Source organism: Gadus macrocephalus, chromosome 4 (assembly GCF_031168955.1).
Source record: "Gadus macrocephalus chromosome 4, ASM3116895v1".
Taxonomy (NCBI): domain Eukaryota; kingdom Metazoa; phylum Chordata; class Actinopteri; order Gadiformes; family Gadidae; genus Gadus; species Gadus macrocephalus.
The window spans coordinates 28,786,731-28,811,582 of NC_082385.1; the positions used below are offsets into that span (position 1 = coordinate 28,786,731).

Here is a 24,852-nt window from a genome sequence, read left to right on the forward strand (position 1 = left end):
CTTAAATTATCAATCAATAAATTCTATTGGTATTCAAAAGTAAAAATTGCATTTTCTAATATAAATTAATGGCTGTAGCCGATTGTTTTCATTGAATATGAGCGCAGCGCGCATCCCCACCCCTCGCTGCTTGCTTAAAGAGCACCTATTATGCTTTTTCGACTTTTATGACCTATAAACGTTGTTATAATGATTTATAGTCATGTTTAACCATACTAAAGTGTCAAATAATGACGTACATGCATTTAGACGTGTTCCCTGCTGACCGTCTAGGGTGGCTGTGCAGAGCGCTGAACACTAGGGACGCCGGTCGCGATTCACTTGTTCAAATTTCCGGGATTTACCTACGTAGAACAATCCGGATTTTCCATGTATGGTAATGCTGCAACATGCTCTTCCGGAAGGTAACCAATCACAACAGAGTGGGGTTGACAGGAGGGGGGCGAGGGGGTGGAGAAGGTTGTGTTGACAGAGAATGCTGAAAGTGCCAGATGAGAGGAAGAGTTTCACGAAAATCTACATATTTTTTTGTGCTGTGATTCGTGTCAGGTAGCTCTATAGGAGTCATTAATAAGAAATTAAGACCAGAAAAGTAGTATAATAGGAGATTGTTAATGGTATGATCCTTGTCTATCCACACTTTATTGGTTGCAAGCATGAACCTGACCGTCAGTCACTGCACACACGCATAGCATGCACGGAGCACACGTAGAGCGGAGATCTTCATATCATTCTGCCCAGCAAACTTTATAGATATAAAAAAGACGACTCCCATCGTTCACTTCAAAGAGCCGTGGCTCGTTCGCGGCCGACCTAGCACTAGCAAGCAGGCGCTGCAGACACACAGGCAGCGCGCATACACGCACCACAACAGATCAGAACTTTACACGCAGGCAAACACGGCTTGGGTAACGCACGAAAGCGCGTTGCTATAGTCTAGTAAAGTAGTGTAGCTAGCTACTGATATTTTAAATGTAATGCGTTACTTTACTCCGTTACCCAAAAAAGCTATATCGCTACTGTAACGTGTTACTTTGTAACGCGTTACCCCCAACGCTGGTCTCAATTCAGGGGATGCATCCTTCAAAGGATGCGGCCCCTGAATTGAGACACAGCCATAGTAACGCACCGCATTTAACGTACAGTAACGGTAACGGCATTGTAACGACCAAAACAGTAATTAGTTAGATTACCCCGTTACAGAAAAAAAACAGCTTTATTACAAACACTGACGATGGCTGTATGATATCAGTATATACAGTATTTTGTTTCCCTATTATTCACACAGAAATACAGGAAACACACATTCACACACAAACAGGGGTCCCCACACCTACAACTGGGCATGAAACCAAATTCTCTCTCTCTTCTCTCTCCCTCTCCCTCCGGCTCCTTCCCTATGCCTCCTTCCCTCTCCTCTCTCTATCTCCCTTTTTCTCTCCCATCTTCACTCTCTCCTCCCCTCTCTCTATCCCCCTCCCCCCCTCTCTCCACTACAGTGAAGCAGACATTCATCAATGTGTGTTTCTATATCAACAGCATTGGGCCTGTGTCTTCCATTCACACAGTGGAACGGCCCGTAGTTCAGGAAGGAACTGAATTCATAAATCCAAGATCAGTTGGCATCATTTATATTTGACTCCCTCTCCAGGTGAAACGCCCGCTGTTGCAGGCATCACCTCTGATTTGCTGATTAGGCTCTGATGCGACACACCTGTCCTGGGCTTATTGAAGCTGAACTGAAGGGGCGTTCACAGGGGAGCCGGCAGCCCTGCAGCCCCACAATGAACCAGGACTGTTGAGGGGCTCAGGGGACCCGGTTGGTTGGTTTGTTTAGACTCCTCGTCCAAAGGATCCCCAATGTCCTCCCTGAGCAGCCCAGACCTGGGCCTTCATCTCACTGGACGCTCTGGATAAAAACGTCTGCTAATGGTCATATTGTGAGTTATAGTTTGGCTAACATGATCTTCTTTTGTTGTAGGTGAGAGAAGGTTCAGGAACCAGACAAAATTGCCACATACAACGAGTCTTGTTTTTAATGCGATTTAGATTTTTTCTGACACAAAAAATCTGTCAACAATTCTTTTTTTTTTTATTTTGTTTCTGATCCCATCTCATCGGTGCAAGTATTTCTTCGTGCAAAGTGTTTCACATTTGAACTTCTTTTTAAAATGGAGTGATTCCCAAATCGCAGGGGGTGATTCCCTAAATCACCTGGTTGGTGGCTTGGCCAAAGCGTGTGACGTCATCACCCAGCCAGAGATCAGCACCTTGGAGAGCGACAGCGGAATACGTCTTCCACTCTGTCTGCTGAGGTTATCCTCGACACACCAAACCAACGCCATATACACATTACTAATCAAATTAAAGTAAATTAACCAGTCGAGGGAGTGAATGGGAGTACCTCTCCTGCTTCCGGCTTTTTCACACACACACACACACACACACACACACACACACACACACACACACACACACGATTCCATTGAGCCATTGATTACTCAATGCACAACAGGTGTGCAGCCTCACAAAGCCCCAGGGCCTCAACGAATAGTCAAATCTCCTAACCTTTATGCCTCCTTTCATTAACCTTTGTGGAAAACGTCATCGGGTCAAGGAGAGATGAAAAGGTGCTTCCTTTCGAACATAGGAAAAGACAGCACTGTTTAAAATGAATTCGACCGCTAGCGTCTCTAGCGTGGAACTACAGTTTTCCGAAGTTGGACTACAACAAACGCTCTGTTGTAGGGTAGTGTTATGCAAGCCGACAGCTCCCTCTGGTGGGCTCGTGGGTGTATGGACTCGGGTAGTCAACAAAAGTCAGTCCTGTTATGTGCCAGCACGTTAATACATGTTACTAGGAGACAGAGCCCGACTCTGTGTATTATTCTATGCACCTTCACTTGCAACACACTCATTCGGTCCACGCGTTCTTGTCGTATTGATTTCAATCAGGTTGTCGCCAACAGTGAGAATCACTTAGGTCAGACTTGGCCAACGGGAATATTTTAGGTCACTTGAATCCCAATTCACATGTGAAAAAAAAGTTATGTTGGTGTGGAAATGAACTGCCCCCAGTAGTCTTTCTTAAATGTGAAGTCTGCATTTTCATTTCTTACTGAGAATGTACCTATTTTACTGAATACATATTGCACTGAGAATGTACCTATTCAACAGAAGATGTCCCCGTTCTAAATTTTTATTAAAATCTCAAAAGTTGATGATTGAAAATAACAAAGGAATGTAACTATTTGGTTAAAAAAAACCTATTGATAATGTTATAACAATTTTCACACCATCTACCTAGACATTTTTTTTCTCATTAAAAATATAAAAAGCATTCTGATAGAAAAACTTGGAACATTATAGTGTAGTCTTATGTTATAATGGGTTATATATTTGTTATAGTACACAGTGTTAGTGGCTTAATGTATTGATCCTTGTTAAAACGGTGAAAAGTATGATATGAATACAGTTCTCTCAGATCTCACATAGTAGAGAATCTAATTCAAGAAACAACCTTGGCTGTTTTGGAATTTTGATTATTTTATTCTCAAACAAAGGTCCTAGTCTGTTTGATTGACAGGTGAGATGATCAGGGGGGCAGAGTTGTTACCGTTATAATCCTTAAGACCTGGGCAGAGGATTGGATAAAGAGGGTCAGTAAAGGTGCAGCCAGTAACAGAGTAGATATGAACTCTGGCTTCCACATCATAGAAGGAGACCAGACCCTCATCATAATCAACAAACATCCCCACCTTCTGGAGCTTAGCTCTCAGAGGGAGACGGACAACAGGGTCATCCTGGAATATAAACCCATCCTTATATGAGTGAAGAGTCCATAAAGCATTCTCAGGGGTCGATATTTTCTGACCTTTTCTGTTGATGGACTCTCTGGCCACTCCTAACCACCATGATGTCTTGTCTTTAACCTGGACCTCAAAGTAAAATCTCCCTGAGGAGAAGCTCTGCCTTGTGAGAACATACATATACATTGTAAATCTCTTAGGGTTGTCTGAGAGTATCTTCCCTACACCTCCATCATGTACTTGTTTCCCATCCTCAGACAGGATGAGATTGTAATGAGCTGTATCAGGATCCAGAGTCACATCTACTTCATACTGCTGGACCCTCTTCAGTTCAGCAGCATCACACGGCTTCTTCAACTCCATGTTCAGTGTCTCCACCAGCTGATCCAGGGATCTCCTCAAGGTCCCTAGGTGTGACGGAGGACGGGCCTCCACCGTCGTCCAGTCCCTGGTGGGTGGAGGATTCTTCAGAGATCTGAAGGCCTGGAGGAAGTGGAGGTGGTCTTTAGTGTGTGAGAGTGGCTTCACCTTTAAGGTTCTATTGGTCAGATCTTCTATTTCCTGCTCCAGCTCTTTGATGAGATCTTCAGCTTGTTTCTCTTTGGATTTCAGTTTTTCTTTAACCGTTTCGTTGAAATCATCCTGCCACTTTTCAATGCAGCGCATCAGAGCAGTGATGATCTGCAAACCATCTGCAATGTCTCTGTTTGCATCTTTCTTGCTCAATTCTACTGTGTCTTTGATCTCCGTTATCTTTTGTTGTCTCTCCTGGATCATCTGCGGAACTTCAGCCTCTATCTTCCCCAGCTGGGCCATCTTCACTTCATATTCTTCCTTTAGAGGTACAACAGGGTGGAACTTGTGGGCTGTCTCTGTGCAGAACTGACACACACACACCTGTTCAGTCTTGCAGAAGAGCTCCAGAAGTCGGTCGTGTTTCTTACACATCCTGTCTTCCAGACGGTCCATTGGCTCGACCAGCCGATGTTTCTTCAGGCCTGCGACTCTCTGATGTTGCTCCAGGTGGGTTTGGCAATAAGAGATAAGACACACTAGGCAGGACTTCAGCGCCTTCAGCTGGGTCCCGGTACAGACGTCACAGGGAACTTCTGCTTGTTCAACACAAGGCTGCTCTTTTACTTTTACATTAGTTCTAAACTGAGCGGCCAACTCTGATAAGAGGGTATTGACCCGTGGATCAGGTCTTGCGTCGAAACGCTCATTGCAAACAGGACATTTGAACTGGACTTGTTCATCCCAGAACTTTGTTATACAGGTTCTGCAGAAGTTGTGTCCACATGGTGTGGTGACTGGACTGCTGAACACCTCCAGACAGATGGGACATGAAAAGTTCTCTCCAGACCAGGAAGCGATAGCAGAGGCCATTCCTAAACACAGACGACAAGGATTATGTATTGAACAATCCCATTATTTTTGTTATTCCATAACGGCAAAAGCGGTTTTAACTTGTTTCATAGTTGTGCTGCTTTACTCACCTTGTTGTTGTTTCTGTCTGTCAGACTATTTAATGCGTGTTATTATTCTCCTGAAAGAGAGAACTGCTTCCACGTCGGGGTGCTTTAGGTTTCGTTTCCTCAACATGACGTCCTCTCCCCTCCTGGCTCCCCCCCACGGTACGTGAGTGCACTGCATTCATTCTCCGCGTCAGCCTCTTCAAATGCGTTGATGTGTGTTGTCTTCTTTCTGGAGTTAAAAGAGAGCCTGTGCCGAACGATATTGTGGTGATTTAGTGGTTATTTGCAAGTAAAACTGTAACTGGGATAATCTGTGTAGAGCTATTCGGGTTTCCGGGGCTTCCCCCAATACTTTTTCTCCAACCCCGATCCGATTTTCGACAGAAACAGACAGAGAGCAAAGAGCTGTTTATTGGCGCTAGGAATTCTCCCCGACGTGCACGCGCACATTGCACACACGAGCAGCAAAGCTGAGAGCACTAGACAGTCTGGTCAGTGGGGGATTTCCTTTTGCTTTTGGAAAGTTTGCCCCGTTTGAAGTACTAGTGCACCCCCTGTTGGTTAAAGTTTTTCTTACTCGCACACACACACACACACACACACACACACACACACACACACACACACACACACACACACACACACAGGGCATTCGTTTTGACACGTATTCATTCAACATTCCTTGTTGTTCAACATGTTTTTGCCACAACTTAATAAAACCTGGACCTTCAAACAGAAAGGTCCAGGATAAGATGAGCCAATAGAATCACCGTATACAGAGGAACGAGGACCACCGTTCAGCGCCTTGTTCCCCGTGATAGGGACAAAACATACAGGAACAAAACTAAAACATGAACTAAATAAAGAAACTGTTCGGTTCCACCTTCAGGGAGCTAGCTTTGGTTAAACAAGACACATTATCTCCCCCTCATCTCTCTATAACTGTTAGACACTGTGAGGGACCGGCGTGGTCGCCCCACGTATCTGGGATACGGGCAACTGGGTATCGCGAGTGTGGGCAAAAATGAGGGCAATGGACTGACGACTAAGAAAAGTGAAGTTTTAATGTCTCCAAAACATTCACACAAAAATAGAGCACGTTCCAAACGAAAAGGAAATGACTGCATCCGTCAGCAAACATAAACTAAGAAAATATAACATAGCATAGCCTAACATGAATCTAGCATAGCGTTACTAGTACTGGCCTCACATCAAGCCAGCACCTACCCTCAGCCTCTCTAACACCAAATGAGCAGCCCTTAAATAGGGAAATGCCAATTGGCCCAATCAAGGCCGTATGGGCCAGACCATTAGTAGGGGGGGGGGGGAACATTCTTCACCTAAAGCTATTTTACTATTACTATACTGCCCCCTACCGGGACGGAAGACTAACTTCCACCAGCCCAATCTAATATATATATATACACAAACACACAATATAATAATAACAATAGCTCCAATGCGAGACAGTGAGAAGGGGGAGGATTTCACCTTCTCACAGACACAGACACACACACACACACATACACACACACACACACACACACACACACACACACACACACACACACACACACACACACATACTAACACACAGGGCACACAGACTAACAAAGGGACACGTATGCGCACTTTGGGTGTGTGTGTGTGTGTGTGTATGTGTGTGGGTGTGTGTGTGTGTGTCTGCGTACCCGCGCGTGCACCTGTGTGTGTTTGTGTTGGTGTGTGTGTGTGTGTGTGTGTGTGTGTGTGTAAAGGTGAAGAGGGGGGAGGACAGGTGAGGTCGGGGGTCGAGGAGGAGAAGAGAGGAGGAGGTGGAGGAGGAGGAGGAAGAGGGGAAGGAGGTAGAAGAAGGGGAGGAGAGGGAGGGGGAAAATGTAGAGGAGGTGAGAGGAGGAGGGGGAAGAGGAGGAGGTGGAGGAGGTATGTAGGGGAGGAGGAGGAGAGGAAGGGTGTGAGTGGAGGCATTGAGGGACGGGAGGGGTAGGAAGAGGAAGGGGAGGAAAAAGGGTGGAGTTGGAGGCAGAAGGAGGGGTGAAGTAAAAATAAAGGAGGTGGAGGGAGGAGGTGGTGAGGGAGGGAGGAACAGGGAAAGAGAGGAGAAACTAAGATGAGAGGAGGGAGAGGAGGAGAGATGACGAGACAAAGTCACGGTACTCACACACATGGGGGGAATCTTGACATGTAGGCACTGTGACCTTTGTGTTAGTGTGGAACACATGTCGGGTTGTTGTATGGTGGACATTAAAAGTAATTGCCTCATCAGCTGTTTTCCATTTTTTTTAAATGAAAAAGTAATTTTACATTTCATTGTGTTTTCATTCATGATTCTGAAGTATAAACTACTAGTAATGTTTAGATGATTATGATATACACATACACATATACACCTCAAAACATGTTAGACGCAGCTGCAACCATTAACAATTTTATAGCAGTATAATGTTAGGTATATAATGTGGGTTACAATGGGTAATCATTTATAATAGTCAGGCTTCACTACTGAATTTCTCCTTGTTAAATGACAGCAGTACAACATTAATGGAGTTCTCTCAGATCTCACATAGTAGAGATTCTAATTCATGATGCAACATTAGTTATCAAACAAAGGTCCTAGTCTATTTGATTGACAGGTGAGATGATCAGGGGGGCAGAGTTTCCACTTTCATATTTATGGGGACCTGGGCTGAGGAATGGATAGAGAGGCTCATTAAGGTGCAGCCAGTAGCAGAGTAGATATGAACCCTGGCTTCCACATCATAGATGGAGACCAGGGCCTCGTTTCCCGATAACGATGGATCTTCGCTCGTACGATCATTCTCACGATGGATCTTCCGAAACATTCGCTCCACTCACGACGTTCTTGTACCTGTCCACTGACACGGTGCTGAAACGGGCTATGACGCAGGGGGAGAAAAAGGAATGTTGCAGGAAAATGGGGTTAAAAAGGGTTAAAATATCTCCCCATCAAGGCCAACAGCAGAGTAGCCTACGAAAAGAATAGACTGCAATAATATGAATGCTAAAGATATTAAAACACAATTTATTAGGCCTAGGCCGACATATATATCAGTCCTAATCCTGAACGCACTGTGCATACATTTTTTCATGGCATATCCCCCCCTGAAATAATTTGATATTACAAAAATCCAAAATAGCATGTGCTGATTTCTGAAACATACTTTTCGCAGCAAAGAGCCGACTTTATCTGATCCGCATGGTTTCATTGATTGGCTCTCTAGCATAGAATATTTGTAGACATTAAAAATGGGGGGGGGGAGACCGTTCCGGCCTTGCGCAGAATTTTGACAGGGTGGGGGGGGGGGTATAGGACGGAAATATGGGCTATTATGACACGGTTCTTCTCAATGCCGTGGAATGCTCCGTTCACTTGCATGGGCCCTTCACAACCACGCCAGCGTCTTCGGTTCCTAAGCAACCTCAACGTCTTTGGCTAACTATTTCTCTGCTGATCAACACTATAAATGGTAACAAATAAATTGTAAAAAGACACCTTGTGAAGTCATTTTTTCTTTTGCCAAGTAGCCGCTCATTATCGAAAATAACCCCCTTCAGGTCGAAGCACCTCCGTTTCGCGTCAGTGTCCGGTTTGCCCTGTCTGGGCTTATTTTCTCGATAATGACCAGCGTTCTATTATCCCACCTAACGTCTATATTACTCTGCATGTGGAAGGGAAAATAGCTTTATTTGTAATTACAATATTATGCTGCTGAGACCCACACAGATATTTGAGTTTGCTGTTTTCATGGAAGCCAGACCTCTCTCTATGGGAGCTCAGCTCCCACTGGCTCCCACCTTACTCGAACCCTGGCTATAGGTCTTTTTCCACTGCCTTTTTACACTTCGGTCGCAGCTTGGCACGCCCGGCGTAAAACTGTGTAAAACCGAGGGGGTCAAATCCCCCGTTCGTCACGGCGCGGGCTTTCTTGGTTCACTGGGGAAGGCGGTCTAGAGGAGTCTAGTACTCTTTAGAATAATTTGTATTATCGCATACTCCCGAATGTTTTAATTTTTTTATGAAGACACCCGCATGCAATAAAGAGTTCACGTCTGAGTGTAGACTACAAACGCAAATAACTATGGTCAGGGATGTTCGTTACTGTCTAGACAGGGTATAATAAATAGTGAACTTCCTCACAGCCTCACAGAAGCGCCTACAGTGCTTAATGCAAACAATCACATCAATAAACGCCTGCAGAAATTCTCGGACACCCGCTGGTCTCAGCATGATTTATGTCTAGTAGCCTACGTCTTCTGTCATTGATCAATATGAGGACATTTTAACCATGATGGTTGAATTCAGAGGGAGACAGTAAATGCAGCACGAAAACCACCTCTCACACGAGAGCAATTGAATCATTTGATTTTATTATATCAACACCACTGAGATGGCTCGCCTCGCGGTGACCGAGGCACTGCTGCCAGAGCCTCGTCCCTCTCAACGGTTCTCATTCTCCTCGATCTGTCCGCAGCATTTGACACAGTGAACCACCAGATCCTCCTTGCCACTCTTGCCGAACTTGGCATTGCTGAATCTGCTCTTTCCTGGTTCACATCCTACCTGATGAACCGCACCTATCATGTTACATGGAATAGCTCCTTGTCCAAACCTTGCACGCTTGAAACTGGTGTCCCTCAAGGCTCTGTACTGGGGCCTCTTCTGTTCTCCCTCTATACCAGATCTCTGGACTCTGTAATTACATCACACATATTTTCCTATCACTGCTATGCTGATGACACTCAGCTTTTTCTCTCTTTCCCGTCATCTGATAAAGCCCTGATTGCAACACGCATATCGGGATGTCTGGCGGACGTCAGCATTTGGACAACTTGAGGCTTAACCTCAACAAAACCGAGCTCCTCCTAATCCCAGGGAAAGATTGCCCACACATGGACTTACTGGTCACCGTTGAGAACATCACTGTATCTCCTTCCCCAACTGCCAGAAACCTCGGTGTGGTATTGGACAATCAGATATGCTGCACCGCAAACATCACTGCCGTGGCCCGATCCTGCAGATTTGCACTTTACAACATCCGCAGAATCCGGCCCTTTCTCACAAGGGAAGCAGCTCAGCTTCTAGTCCAATCACTGGTCATCTCCCGCCTCGACTACTGCAACTCACTCATGGCTGGACTTCCTGCCTCTGCGATTAAACCTTTTCAGCGCGGTGGGTGGACAGGCAAACTCGAGTTTGCATATACACACAGAAACAAATTTTTCTGAAGCAAATGTATCAATTTTCTGTGCGGTGCCACTAACGCATGCCGTGGGCACAAAGCAAATGAAATGCACGGCGCGTGCCGTGCCGTGTGCAGGCGCGCCAGAAAAAGTTAAGAGATGGCGGTTAAAGCAAAGCGCAGCGAAGAATTGAAATACTTTAAAGAAATAGGAGATCATAAGGTGAAATGGAAAATATGCCAAGCGAAATCGAGCTACCAGAGTACTACAAGTACTATGCGGCAACATGCTCCTGAAACACACTGGCGAGTTCGGGAAAGCAGACCCGCAGCAACCAAGTGTGTCGGCTATTTTCACCGCCGCAAGATGCAGCTGTAATCCCGGCCGTGTAGAGAAGATCACAACGCTGAGTATTTCCATAGTCCATTTGCTGCCGTTTTATTTGCAGATTAAAATTATTTGCAATGGTAAGGCTACTTGTTTCGTTTTCGTTTTTTTTAAACCGTTACAGGCCTTGGTTCGACGTGATTTAAATTGTGAGACGCATATTTATTTTTGTAAGGAAAATATGTTTTGAACGTTTGCAAAAATAAATAATGAATACTCTGATAACTCTGACTGTTTTGATGGAGAATAAGCCTTACATGTTTGGTTGGTAATATTGCAGTTCATCATTAGGCCCATTCCTGCTGCAGATGCGTTGCATTCTAAAAATAGATTTGATCAAACAAGTACTCGATTGATCCTCGAGGAATTCCTTCGATCACTCGAGTTTGGAATTTACTACTCGTGCCCATCCCTACTGTGTAGCAACTGCAGTAGCTGCTATCATTCCTGTAACACAGGGAATTGGTTAGCCTAGCGATTGTTGTACTTGCACTTGGTTCTATGAACATCCTTTCTGTACCGACAGCGATATATTGATGCACTTCTTATGACAAATGTGCTTATTGTAAGTCGCTTTGGATAAAAGCGTCTGCTAAATGCCCTAAATGTTAATGTAAATGTCTTCTGTGGAAAAGCTTGTTGCAAACAGGACATTTGTGCTTGACTTGTCCATCCCAGAAGTTTGTAATACATGTAGAAGTTGTGTCCACATGGTGTGGAAACTGGACTCTTGAACACATCCAGATGGAACATGTAAAGTTCTCCTCAGACCAGGAAGTCTTAGCAGAGGCCATTCCTAGAGGCAGACGACAAGGTTTATGTATTGAGCAAGTCCATTATTGTTCTAATTCCATAACCGGAAAAGACATTTAACGTCTCTCAAAGTTGTGCTGCTTTACTCACCTTGTTGTTGATTCTGTCTTTAAGACTATTTAATGCGCGTTATTTTTCTCCTGAAAGAAAGAACTGGTTCAATGTCGTGGTGTTTTTTTTTTTCTCTATTTTTTAGGTTTCGTTTCCTCAACATGAAGTCCTCTCACCCCCTCCCCTAACTCCTGGCCCCTCCCCTAACGCCTGGCTCCTCCCCTAACGCCTGGCTCTGCCCCCACGGCACATGAGTGCACTTCATTAATGCCCACTGTGTGGCCTCTTCAAATGAGTTGATGTGTGTTCTCTACTTTCTTGAGTTAAAAGAGAGCCGGTGCTAAGCGAGAGAAATTGTGGTGATTTTGTGGTGATTTGCGAATGTAACTGGGAGTTATCAGTGTTGATCTATCCGGGTTTCCGGGGCTTCCCCGAATACTTTCTATCCAACCCCGATCCGACCTTCAACAACCACAGACAGAGAGCAAAGAGCCGTTTTTTGGCACTATGCTGCTGCGGGAACTCTCCCCGATGCCCACGTGCACAGTGCACACACGAGCAGCATAGCTGAGAGTCGCAGACAGCGATACAGGATGGAAACCCCCGGTGTGCGGGTGCGGGTGCGGGTGCGGGTGCGGGTGCGGGTGAGTGTGTGTGTGAAGTTGTTGGCTGGGGTTGAGACGATCTAGATGTGGCTTATGGTGCAATCCTTTTGTATGCTGGTACGTACAACCTGCTCTAGCGAGAACGTGACGTCATTTCCTTTCTTACAGAAATGCTGTAAGAAAGCTGGGAGATTTACAATTTACCACTAGCAGGCAGGCCTACCGGTGTACCATAAAAATGGATTGCACCATAAGTCTACTGACAACGAACATGTTATGCTGGGGGCAGAAATAATACAACATCAAAACATATCAAACTATATAAATAATATCTACTATGATTTGGAAATGGTGAGACACCAGACCCTTAATGACATGTAACAACACATCTTAACGAGTGTGTTCCTAAAGTCAGTGTGTGGACTACAAAGATGGCCGAACGGCCCACCACACGCCATGGACCTATTAAAGAAAGGACAGCAGATTAAAAAATGGCACCCACTCATTCCTATGAAAACTGCTCAATGGCGCAGGGCAACATCATGGAGAGATTTTCTTCCGCATCATGGGAGCCTAGCCACGCCCTAGTGCATGACGTTCTGGATGAAGAAATATTCTCTTTCTATAGCATTGTTAGCATTGTAGCATTATAAGCGAGAGGTCTGAGTGCCTAAGCGCTGACCGTTGCCGAGGCGGAGCACCCGGAGTGTTCTAGAATATTTACAGAAACAGACAAACCAGACCAACAAGTTCACTATTCAGAGACAACACAGTCATTGCCATGGCAGGGACAGCAAAACAAACCTAAAATGTACTTGCATTTTATGGGTAGCTTTTACGTGCCAGGGACAAACAGTGTGTACATCTGAAATGACGGACAACTGGTATCGTAGTTTAGTTCTAGTTGTTATTTAGGGTTATCAAGGTGTGCACTGATTATCTGAAAATGATGTTACATTTATCCATTAACAGTTTTATGTATTTCAGTCCATGGATTTCCTTCTATTCCTTCAAGCAAACTGAATGGGTGAGTCTGGTTTCCATCCTGGCTCCATAGCCAAGCAGGTGACCAATCACTGAACACTCACCTTATGGTGCATTCTGGCTGACGTCTGACAGTAGTTTTCCATTGAGGGGCGGTGCTTGATTGCAGGTCAGGTTTTCGCCGTCTCTGAGGTGGAGCCAGAACTTTTGATTGCCGTAATCTGATAACCAAGAACTGTCAGTTCAGGTTAAGGCGTGCAGTGGCATGTGTTTAATAGAGGGTCATTTGAGTGCATATTTACCTACGTTTTTATAATGTTATTCACTAAATTGAGATTTTGCCCTGGATGAATCCACATCACTACTATGTGACCCACTGCATCACCTTTCATCAAACAAACAACAAAAAACAAGAGAGCACTTTTTGGGTACGATGGCTGTATGATGTCATCATATAATGTATTTTATTTTACTCTTATACACTGTGGCAACCCGGCCCAGGCCAATTAAGGATATTGAGAGCACCTGAGGAACAAGTGGAGAAGCAGGGCTTAAATAGCCCGCTTCTCCACTCATTCGGGGCTCTCCCAGCCCTGGAGCTCATGCACGGAGAGACCGGTCCTCGTGGGTGACGGGATTCCACCCACGAAGGAGGGGACCGTTGATTCATCCCAGGTTTTTTCGTTATTGTGTTTTGAGAGACTTTTATGTTTTTGGAATAAACATGCCTTTTTTTTGGCTTTTCCTAACTAAATGGTGTCCTGTTTGGGAGGAGGTGGTTCGCTCAACGTGCCGGGTTGCCACAACACACAAACACAGGACACACACACACACACACACACATACACACCAACCACACCAACAAGTGGGCATGAAACCAACTCTCTCTCTCTCTCTCTCTCTCTCTCTCTCTCTCTCTCTCTCTCTCTCTTTTTTTTTTATAAATGGTTCATGAACAGTTTTAATAAACGGTGACTCAACGATTCCAGGAATCCTTTGGGTGATTTGAATCTCTAGTCCCTGGTGGCCCGACCGGTAGAGCATGGCAGTTGCTGCCGCGCCCTCAAAGAACCACAGAACGGCCCGTAGTTCAGGGAAGGAACTGAATTCATAAATTAATTCAGGGCTTTTAATCGATAATTCAAGAAGACATATGTTCTACACCATTTATAGATCGGTTTCCATTATTTCTATTCGCTGACTCCCTCTCTAGGTGAAACACCTGCTGGTTCAGGCAGCACCTCTGATTGGCTGATAGGGGGTGACGTGGTCTAGTGCTGGTTCAGGCATCACCTCTGATTGGCTGATAGGGTGACCCGGTCCCCTGCTGATTAGGCTCTGATGCGACACACCTGTCCTCCTCTTATTGAAGCTGAACTGAAGGGGCGTTCACAGGGGAGCCGGCAGGCCTGCAGCCCCACAATAAACCAGGACTGTTGAGGGGCGCAGGGGACCCCGTTGGTTGGTTTGTTTAGACTCCTCGTCCAAAGGATCCCCATGTCCTCCCTGAGCAGCCCAGACCTGGGCCTTCATCTCACTGGACGCTCTGGATACAAACACCTACTACTGGTCATATTTCGAGTTATAAACATTATCTTCTATAATTGTAGGTGAGAGATGGTTTAGGAACCAGACAGAATAGCCTTACACAACGATTCTAGTTATTTTTTTCTTTCTTCTTTTTTTTTTTGCGCAAAAATCTTTCTACAATTCTATAATTTATTTTTCTTGTCTCGTCTCATTCGGTAAAGGTAGGCTTGTTCAAAGCTTGTGACGTCATCTCTCAGCCGGAGTTCAGCACCTTGTAGAGCGACAGTGGAAGACGTCTTCCAGTCTGTCTGCTGCGGCTATCCTTACAAGCCACCAAGCCAACACCATATACATGTTGCACTAATTTAACACCTTCATGTTATTAATCTACCTGCCTACCTGCCTGGAAACTTTCACTTATGTCAATTTTTTGTTTTTTCTTGGCTCGTGCTTTTCTTGAAGCTCCAACGGTCGACAAGCGTCACCACACTTTAAAATAACATAACACTTAAAGAGAAGACAAGAAGAAAAGAGAAAAACAAATAAACTATGATATTTTCAGATTAGATGTATAGACAGACGGAGAGACAGACAGACAGGCAGGTAGGCAGAAAGAAGGGGAGAGCCTGAAACAGAGAAGGGGAGAGCCCAGAACAGGGATCCTCCATCACCTGAGGCTGATATATTTCACCACAGTCTTAATAAAAGCAACCCTCTCTCTAGGTGCTATTATGGTTTGTGATTTGATATTGAGTCACTGTAGTTATATGAGGCTTATCTCCAAGACTTAATGTGTTTGAGTACAAGTCTGCAGACGACTCTTACGAGAACTGCTGATCAAAATAAAACAAGATACAAGATATCGATAGAGAGATTATCTATATATACTGTATATAGATATAAATAAATCGAAAGAGACCACGCTCTGATAAAGTCGACCAATGACAATCCAGGTCTTCAAGCCACGTTACATCTCAATGTCCAGACTCCCCATGTCGTAGTGAGAGTTAAACCAAAAAAAAACACCCCCTCATCCAACAACATGGCAGCAGTTATAACCTAGTGTCTGCGAACACACACACACACACACACACACACACACACACACACACACACACACACACACACACACACACACTCTCTTCACTCCCTCCGTTCTCGTGGACGCCTTCTCTTTTTGATCGTTTGGACGCTCTCCGACGCTCCGTGGTCGCGATGGACATTGTGTTTAGGGAAGAGGGGGAAAATGGTGTAACTTTGTAAATAATAACAAACCTTGATGCTGAAGTTGTAGATAAATATTCGAAACTCATCCATGACTCTCTGTCTGCCTTTGCTGCCATTTTAACACGTAACATATTCCACTAAATACATATTGTACAGATACTTTATATATTCTATATACTGTACTGAGAATGTAGCTACATTCTTAGTAGGACAGGAATATATATTGTACTGAGAATGTATCTATTCTACTGAATACATACCTAAAGAATGCATAGTTTACTGAGAATGTAACTTTTTCACAGAAAATGTCCCCATTCCACTTTTGTACATTTTTATTAAAATCGGAAAAGTGTGACTACGAAAATTAACTTCTTGAATTGTTTCCTTAAAAATAAATAGATTATTTGATCAAAATTAACATTTCACTTAAAAAAAAAATCTTGACTGCAACCTTTAACCATTTTACATCAATAAACGTCATACTCATCCAGGAGAAAACAGACATTGAACCACAGTAAGTTATTTAATAATGAGTTACATTAACTTTGTTTAATGTTAGTCTCTTAATAGAATTCTCCTTGTCAAATGAACAGTACATTATAATAGAAATACATTTTTCTAAGATAGTAGAGATTCTTATTTAGGAAACCACATTATTTGTTTTGGTTGCTTGATCATTTTATCATGAAACAAAGGTCCTAGTCTATTATATTGACAGGTGAGATGATCAGGGGGGCAGGGTTGTCACACGGACAGAGGAATGGATAGAGAGGCTCGCTGAAGGTGTAGCCAGTAGCAGAGTAGATATGAACCCTGGCTTCTACATCGTAGAAGGAGACCACACCCTCATCATAATCAACAAACACCCCCAGCTTCTGGAGCTCAGCTCTCAGAGGGAGACAGACATCAGGGTCGTCATTGAATACCAACCCATCATTGTCGTAGTAAAGTGTCCATAAACCCGTCTCAGGGGTCTCTATGATCTGATCTTTTCTGTCGATGGACTCTCTGGCAACTCCGAAAGACCATTTAGTCTTGTCTTTAACCTGGACCTCAAAGTAAAATCTCCCTGAGGAGAAGCTCTGCCTCGTGAGAACACATACACACTGTGTAAATCTCTTCGGGTTGTCTGGGAGTTCCTTCTCTTCATCTTCATCATGTACTTGTTTCCCATCCTCAGAGAGGGTGAGACAGGGATGAGCTGTATCAGGATCCAGAGTCACATCTACTTCATACTGCTGGACTCTCTTCAGTTCAGCATCCTCACACAGCTTCTCCATCTCCATGTTCAGTGTCTCCTCCAGCTGATCCAGGGATCTCCTCAAGGTCCCTACATAAGACGGAGGACGGATCTCCACCGTCATCCAGTCCCTGGTGTGTGGAGGATCCTTCAGGGATTTGAAGGCTTTGAGGAAGTGGAGGTGGTCTTTAGTGTGTGAGAGCTGCTTCACCTCTGAGCTTCTATTGGTCAGGTCTTCTATTTCCTGCTCCAGCTCTTTGATGAAGTCTTCAGCTTGTTTCTCTGTGGATTTCAGTCTCTCTTTAACCATCCGGTTGAGATCATCCTGGCACTTTTCAATGCAGCGCTTCAGTGCAGTGAGGACCTGCACACCATCGGCTATCGCACTGTCTGCGTCTTCTTTGCTGCGTTTAGCTGTGTCTTTAATCTCCTTAATCTTTTGTTTTCTCTCCTGGATCATCTGATGAACTTCAGCCTCCATCTTCCCCAGCTGGGCCTTTTTCACTACATATTCTTCTTTTAGTGGTACAACAGGATGGAACCTGTGGGTGGTCGCTGTGCAGAACTGACACACACACACCTGTTCAATCATGCAAAAGAGCTCCAGTAGTTGATTGTGTTTCTTACACATTCTGTCTTCCAGACCGTCCATAGGCTCGACCAACTGATGTTTCTTCAGGCCTGCGACTCTCTGATGTGGTTCCAGGTGGGTTTGGCAGTAAGAGATAAGACACACGAGGCAGGACTTCACGGCTTTCAGCTGGGTCCCAGTACAGACGTCACATGGAACTTCTCCTGGTTTAACAAAAGGCTGCTCTTTTACTCGTACGGATGTTCGAAACTGAGCGGTCAGCTCTGATAAGAGGGTATTGATCCATAAATCAGGTCTTGTGTTGAAAAGCATGTTGCAAAGAGGACATATGTACTTGATTTGTTCATTCCAGAACTCCGTAATACAGGTTCTGCAGAAGTTGTGTCCACATGGTGTGGTGACTGGACTGCTGAATGAATCCAGACAGATGGGACATGAAAAGTTCTCTTCAGACCAGGAAGGGTTAGCAGAGGCCATTCCTAGACACAGACTACAATGGTTATGTATTTAGCAAGTGCATTCGTTTTTAATTCCATAACAGAAAGAAAGGTTTTAACTTTTCTCAAAGTTGTGCTGCTTTACTCACCTTGTTGTTATTTCCGTCTGTCAGATTATTTGTTGCAAAATGCGTTCTTTTTTTCCTCCTGAAAGAGAGAACTGCTTCCACGTCGGATGGATTTGGTTTATGGGAATGGTATCTTTTTTTCCTGATAAAGACATCCTCTGCTCTCCTCCCATAACACCTGGCTCCTCCCCTAACACCTGGCTCCTCCCCTAACACTTGGCTCAGCCCCACGGTCAAGAACCATTCACCCACGACTTAATCAAGCAGAATCATTTTTATTTATTTATTTATTTGTTAACCTTTATTTAACCGGGCAAGAATTGCTTGAGATCAAATGACCTCTTATTCGAGCAAGGCCTTTTGTTTCTTTCTAAACACAATAACCCTGCAGTGAAAAAATTAGAGAATAAGAATCACATTTTAGACAATAGGGTTACAGTCATAAAATAACTTTCAGTAAAGTTTTGAAGGGAAACCCAGCATGCTGTATGAGCTGGTCCCAACCCACTGTAAGAATGTAAAAAATGCATTCTGGCTGACGTCTGGGAGACGGTAGTTTTCCATCGATGGGCTTGATTGCAGATCCGGTTTTCACCGACTATGGGGTCAGCCAGAACATTTGCTTGAGGTAACCTGATAACCCAGAACTGTCGGTAAATGTTAACAAGTACAGTAGCATGTGTTTAATAGAGGGCCATTTGAGGGCATATTTACATGCGTTTTTAGATTTGTCATCAGTGTTTCTAATAACGCCGTTTAAAAGAATGGCGTTAGGTAACGCCGTTATTTTCTCAGTAACGGTGTAATCAAACTTATTACTGTTTCCGTCGTTACAACGCCGTTACCGTTTCTGTATGTTAAATGCGATGCGTTACTATGAATTGATTGAATTGAACTGCGTAATCCGAACGCACCCCTGGCTCCACACACAAACTGCTCGGGAGGAGACCGGATGGGTTAACAACGAGATAAGCGATTATGATTGGCTAAGGCAGAGTCATGTTTCATGGTAGCCAATCGGATCCAGGGCCCTATTTTAACGGTCTGAAACGCAAGTGGGAAGCGCAAAGCGCAAGTAGCTTTGTGGGCGGTTCTACGGCGCTATCGCTATTTTACAGGCGGATAAATGACACTTGCGTCGCGGCGCAAGTGTCAAAAGGGTTGGTCTGAAGCAGCCTAGTTACCCGTAGGTGTGGTTTGGGCGTAACGTCCAACAAACCAATGAGAGTGCCAGCTCCCATCCCCTTTAAGAGCCATGAGCGCATTTGAATCGGACGAGTTGATATTTTGACAGCGCGTCTGCAGTCTCCGATGAGACAGATGCACATGAATTTCAAACTGCAAATGGCTCAGTTTATTGCCAAATAATATGGCCTAATTCACACATGGAATAAGGGGTTTTCTTCCACAACTTCAGAAATACTGAGTCCTCAAATAAATTTCGGCAAAGAAAACGTATAGGCCTATGATATAACATATGATATGCGGCAACTCTGGTTCTATTTAATGATATACGCAATACATTATAAACATTGTTTCTTATCAGTATTGTATGCTATCCTAATATGCATGTGTCCCCGCGGTAATAGACATTGCCATTGATTGTATTATGCGTTATGTGTTTAGTTTGCGTGTGTTTAAACAGAGCACACACGTGCGCCCGCATTCATTCATTCTTTTTAACACTCACTCGCGGTAAAACAATGTTTTTCACGATCAAATACTCATCAATCCTAAAAGTTATGGGCATGTAGGCCTACACGATGTCTCTGTCAAGAAAATATGTGTTTGCTGTACGGTGTTTGCAGATGCATTGATTTAAAAGTACAACTTATTACCGCTGCATCAGCTGTTCTTTACCAAATAATTTACCACGAATGTGCGGCTAGGTAGATGGGAGAAGCAAAGTGTATGCGCGAGGTGCACAAGCAATCCGTATGCATCGCATGCGCATGTATGCATGCGCCCTTAAAATAGCATCTGAACAACACGCCACTGACTTTAAACCAGGTATTTCCTGGTCAGTAGCGCAATGGTATTCAGAAACGGCAAAATACCGTTTGCGCCAGAACACGCCTCCTCCTTCCGCCGAACCGCCCCTTGGGGCGCATGATCAATCCCTAATTTACCGGCGAGTGGCGGTGGTGGGAAAAGAACGCTCTGTGCCAGTTGTAAACTAGCAACGACACATGCGCCAGTGACTAAGTCACTTGCGCCGGATGCAAGATAGGGCCCCCAGTGTTTGCAAGATAGGGCCCCCCGAATCAGTTTTGGACACACCAAACTGATTCGATTAAGTAGCAGAAAAGGCGAGTCTGAAAAGTTGGCAATTTCAGTAGTATTCGGCAGATGTTCCAAAGCCTTTGCAGCCAAGCAAATAAAAATTCAGTTGGAAGTATATCAGGGCCTTGAATGGGCAGTTCAATCATTTAAAAAATCCAAATCCAAAATCCAAATTCTTTGACATATAGCAACTTATTTTTTTTACAGTAACGCAAATAGTAACTTTCACTGGTAACTAGTTACTTTTATTATAGAGTAATTCAGTTACTAACTCAGTTACTTTTTGAAACAAGTAGTGAGTAACTACTACTACTAAAACTGGTCATCATATAAGGTTCTTTATTTCCCTGTTATACACACAACAACACAGGACACACACACACACTCACACACAAACAGGTGTCACCATCCCAACAACTCAGCATGAAACAAAAGTCAGTCAGTCAGACAGGTCAGGTCAGGTCAGGTCAGGTCAGGTCAGGTTCTCTCTCTCTCTCTCTCTCTCTCTCTCTCTCTCTCTCTCTCTCTCTCTCTCTCTCTCTCTCTCTCTCTCTCTCTCTCTCTCTCTCTCTCTCTCTCTCTCTCTCTCTCTCTCTCTCTCTCTCTGTTTACCAGTTAAAAAATCATTGACATGACCTTTAAGGCTAAAAGCTAGGCTAGTATTTAAGCCCTCTAAACCCTAAGCCCAGAGGACAAGGGAACACCCCCTAAAAGCACAGAGGGAAGGAACCCTGGACTGAACGATAATAAAAGACCTTAGTGAAAGTTATAACACTTTAGACAACACAACATTTATCACAAATGAGAGTTAGATTTGTTTTAATAAACGGTGACTCAACGATTACAGGAATCCTTTGGTGATTTGACTCTCTAGTCCCTGGTGGCTCGACCGGTAGAGCTTGGCAGTTGGTGCCGCGCCCTCAGAGAACCACAGAATGGCCCGTAGTTCAGGAAGGAAATTATTTCATAAATTCATTCATGACTTTTAATCGATACTTCAAGCAGACATCTTTTCTACACCATTTATAGATCGGTTTGCATTATTTCTATTCGCTGACTCCCTCTCTAGGTGAAACACCTGCTGGTTCAGGCATCACCTCTGATTTGCTGATTAGGCGCTGATGCGACACACCTGTCCTGGGCTTATTGAAGCTGAACTGAAGGGGCGTTCACAGGGGAGCCGGCAGCCCTGCAGCCCCACAATGAACCAGGACTGTTGAGGGGCTCAGGGGACCCCGTTGGTTGGTTTGTTTAGACTCCTCGTCCAAAGGATCCCCAATGTCCTCCCTGAGCAGCCCAGACCTGGGCCTTCATCTCACTGGACACTCTGGATACAAACGCCATGATAATGGTCATATTGTGAGTTATAATTTGGCTAACATGATCTTCTATAATTGTAGGTGAGAGGTGGTTTAGGAACCTGACAGAATTGCCACATACAACGAGTCTTGTTATTAAAACGATTGAGGTTTTGTATGGCACAAAAAAGCTGTCAACAATTCTAAGCTTTCTCTTACTTATCTCATCACATTTTGGACAGGTAGTACTACCTGCAAAGTTTTTCACATTTGTACTTCTATTTAAGTGGAGTATGTCCATCGGGGGCCAAAGTTCAGCACCTTGGAGAGCGACAACGGAGGACTTTAATACCTTATTCTAGGGCCTAACTGGGACCCCCGCACCGAAACTTGGCCCGGTCGGACCCCGAGGGCAGGAAGGGGGGGCCCTTCCTGCCACCGGGGTCCGACCGGGCCAAGTTTCGGTGTGGGGGTCCCAGTTAGGCCCTAGAATAAGGTATTCAAATTTCAGGGCGGTAGGACCTTCCTGTCTCAAAAACTGTTTTTCTTGTTGTTCTCGGGGCCCCGGGCAATGTGTTTAAACATTTTAGCATCCCTAGCTATCTCGAAAAGGCCGGAAAAGGGGCGTGACCTCCAACAGTACAGTAAATGTACATAAGACAGAGGTTTGTTTCTAGTTCCCATTTTTGGTGGGATGGAGGTGTACATTTGTGGCTTAAGGTGTGTAGACACAGCTGGCCGGTGGCCACGTTTTAGAAGTCTGGGGTCAAAAGGTCAAAAGGAGCCGGCACCACGCCGCTTATGAGATAACAAAAAGTTAATGTGTATTTCTCTCATAACTTTTTGTCATTATTAAAGAGAGGCCTGATCCTCAGATATGCATGTTGGATGGCTAGGGTGTAGGTCTGGGAAGAACTTCAGGCCAAAATCTTGCAAGCGAGCCGCTGGGTGAGGTGCAACGAGATGGAGCACTTGCTGAGTTATTTCCTGTAGGGCTGGAGCCCCAGGTTGATGCGTACGCGTCCTTTGAGACCCCCTTTGATACACTCGCTCGCCCCTTTGATACACTAGCTCGCTGTGGGCGTGCATGAACCATGAACCAACCGGTCGGCGGCTGGCTGTAAACAGTGCCGCGCCTACGAATGTGACGTATTAATCACGCGACACAACAAATCGATGACCAAATTCCTTGCCAACGCTTTTAGTAATCGATTATAATCGATTTTATCGATTCGTTGTTGCAGCCCTAAATGAATGCAACGTTTATATGGCTTGGTGGCTGGTGTGTCGAGGATAGCCGCAGACAACAGAGTGAGAGACGTCTTCCGCTGTCGCTCTCGAAGGTGCAGAACTTTGGCTGAGTGATGACGTCACACGCTTTAGAGCCATTGGCCGCGTGGTTTTGGGAATCACCCCCGGTGTACATACTCTTTATTAGGGATGCACGATATATCGGCAGTGATATCGTTATCGGCCGATGTTAGTCATTTTTTAACATATCGGCATCGGCCCGATAAGTAAAACTGGTCCGATATTAACAGCCGATATTTATTTCCGTCTAGTTGCCGTTGTGTGTGTTTTTTGCCCATGCGCAGCTTGTTTGGTCATGTGACATTGTCAGTGACGCAGCCAGAGACGCAGAGGCAGTACAGTCACCTTAACTGAAAAGAATCAATGTCGGCGGTTTGGATGTTTTTTACGGTCTCAAATGAAGGTACTCGAATTGCAATATGCAGTACTTGCAAAGCCGAATCAATCCGCGGAGGATGCCGTGTCAAATCATTATATGCATTATCGTAGCGAAATACAGTTTCGGTTGTGTTTTATTTGGTGTTCCATTATCCCATTGAAACGGAAACCGGAACCGGAACCGGATATGTTTATATTTGGTTGTAGTCTTTTCGCTCGGTTCTCCAGATCAACAATAGGGCTAGAACCGAGTGAAAAGACTACAACCAACCTCTCTTGATATATTTGATTTAGCCTATTTCACAGATTTGAGTTGAAATTGACTTAAACTTGAAACACTTTTTGGAATTTATTAGAATTAATTAATTTGTCTGGTTACCATGAATATTGGCAAATTTGATTTAAATTATAAAACCTTGTCAAGATATTTTGATTTGTGATCGTTATTGTGATTTATGATCCAAACTTTTTCATAGATGCAAGTTGTAAAAGTAGCCTAAAACTAACACTGTTAGTAACTTGTGTTTGTTATGGATGCCCTGTAACTTGTTGAAGAAACAATGTATTTCGAAGTTTTGGTAAATAAAGAAAGAAATAACTTTTTCATATTCAGTGTTTACATGTTCTTCAGTATACAAAATCATCATAGAAACTTGTTTTTATACCAATATCGATATTGGTAAATATCGGTTATCGGCCGTAACAGCAATTTTAATATCGGATATCGGTATCGGTCAAAATTTTCATGATGAGATGAGATAGAAAAAGAAAGCATAGAATTGTCTAAAGATTTTTTAATGTTGGCGAACTGACCAACGCAAACTGAATCAAGGAAAATAATCATGAAATCCATCACTACTGCACACCTGTTAAACATTGAGTAATCAGTGTGTACAGGTTAGACCAGCCATTTAAAGAACCCTTTATACACAAGTATTAATGCAGGGCCATGGCCAGTGGCAAACAGTGGGAAGAAAGTCAGCAGCGCTGCTAATGTAACTCTTAGCAAACCCAACGTTAATGAAAGTGTATTCATTTAAGCACAAGATTCCAAATGAGACCCCCGACGTGAACAACAAATATTTATTGCAGTATTTTCATT

General features: G+C 44.2%; 2 protein-coding genes across 3 annotated transcripts; both read right to left on the reverse strand.

The window, feature by feature from the left end:
* Positions 1 to 3,185: 3,185 nt before the first annotated feature.
* Positions 3,186 to 5,695, reverse strand: LOC132455221 (E3 ubiquitin-protein ligase TRIM39-like). Its single transcript, XM_060049046.1, has 2 exons — positions 5,306 to 5,695; positions 3,186 to 5,197 (listed from the first exon to the last, which is right to left on the reverse strand). The coding sequence occupies exon 2, from the start codon at positions 5,193 to 5,195 to the stop codon at positions 3,567 to 3,569; it is 1,629 nt and encodes a 542-aa protein (XP_059905029.1). The 5' UTR covers positions 5,196 to 5,197; positions 5,306 to 5,695; the 3' UTR covers positions 3,186 to 3,566.
* A 10,826-nt stretch (positions 5,696 to 16,521) lies between these two features.
* Positions 16,522 to 18,675, reverse strand: LOC132455238 (E3 ubiquitin-protein ligase TRIM39-like). Of its 2 annotated transcripts, none has more exons than XM_060049067.1 (2): positions 18,502 to 18,675; positions 16,522 to 18,394 (listed from the first exon to the last, which is right to left on the reverse strand). In XM_060049067.1, exon 2 carries the CDS (start codon positions 18,390 to 18,392, stop codon positions 16,782 to 16,784), a length of 1,611 nt encoding a protein of 536 aa, XP_059905050.1. In that variant the 5' UTR covers positions 18,393 to 18,394; positions 18,502 to 18,675; the 3' UTR covers positions 16,522 to 16,781. The 2 variants fall into 2 exon arrangements, with proteins under 2 accessions (XP_059905050.1, XP_059905049.1); XM_060049066.1 differs by having other exon boundaries at positions 16,522 to 18,405.
* Positions 18,676 to 24,852: the final 6,177 nt, after the last annotated feature.

What these genes read in the sequence shown, in the direction of transcription:
- LOC132455221 (XM_060049046.1), bottom strand. Translation starts at nt 5,195, where the DNA reads ATGGCCTCTGCTATCGCTTCCTGGTCTGGAGAGAACTTTTCATGTCCC.
- LOC132455238 (XM_060049067.1), bottom strand. Translation starts at nt 18,392, where the DNA reads ATGGCCTCTGCTAACCCTTCCTGGTCTGAAGAGAACTTTTCATGTCCC.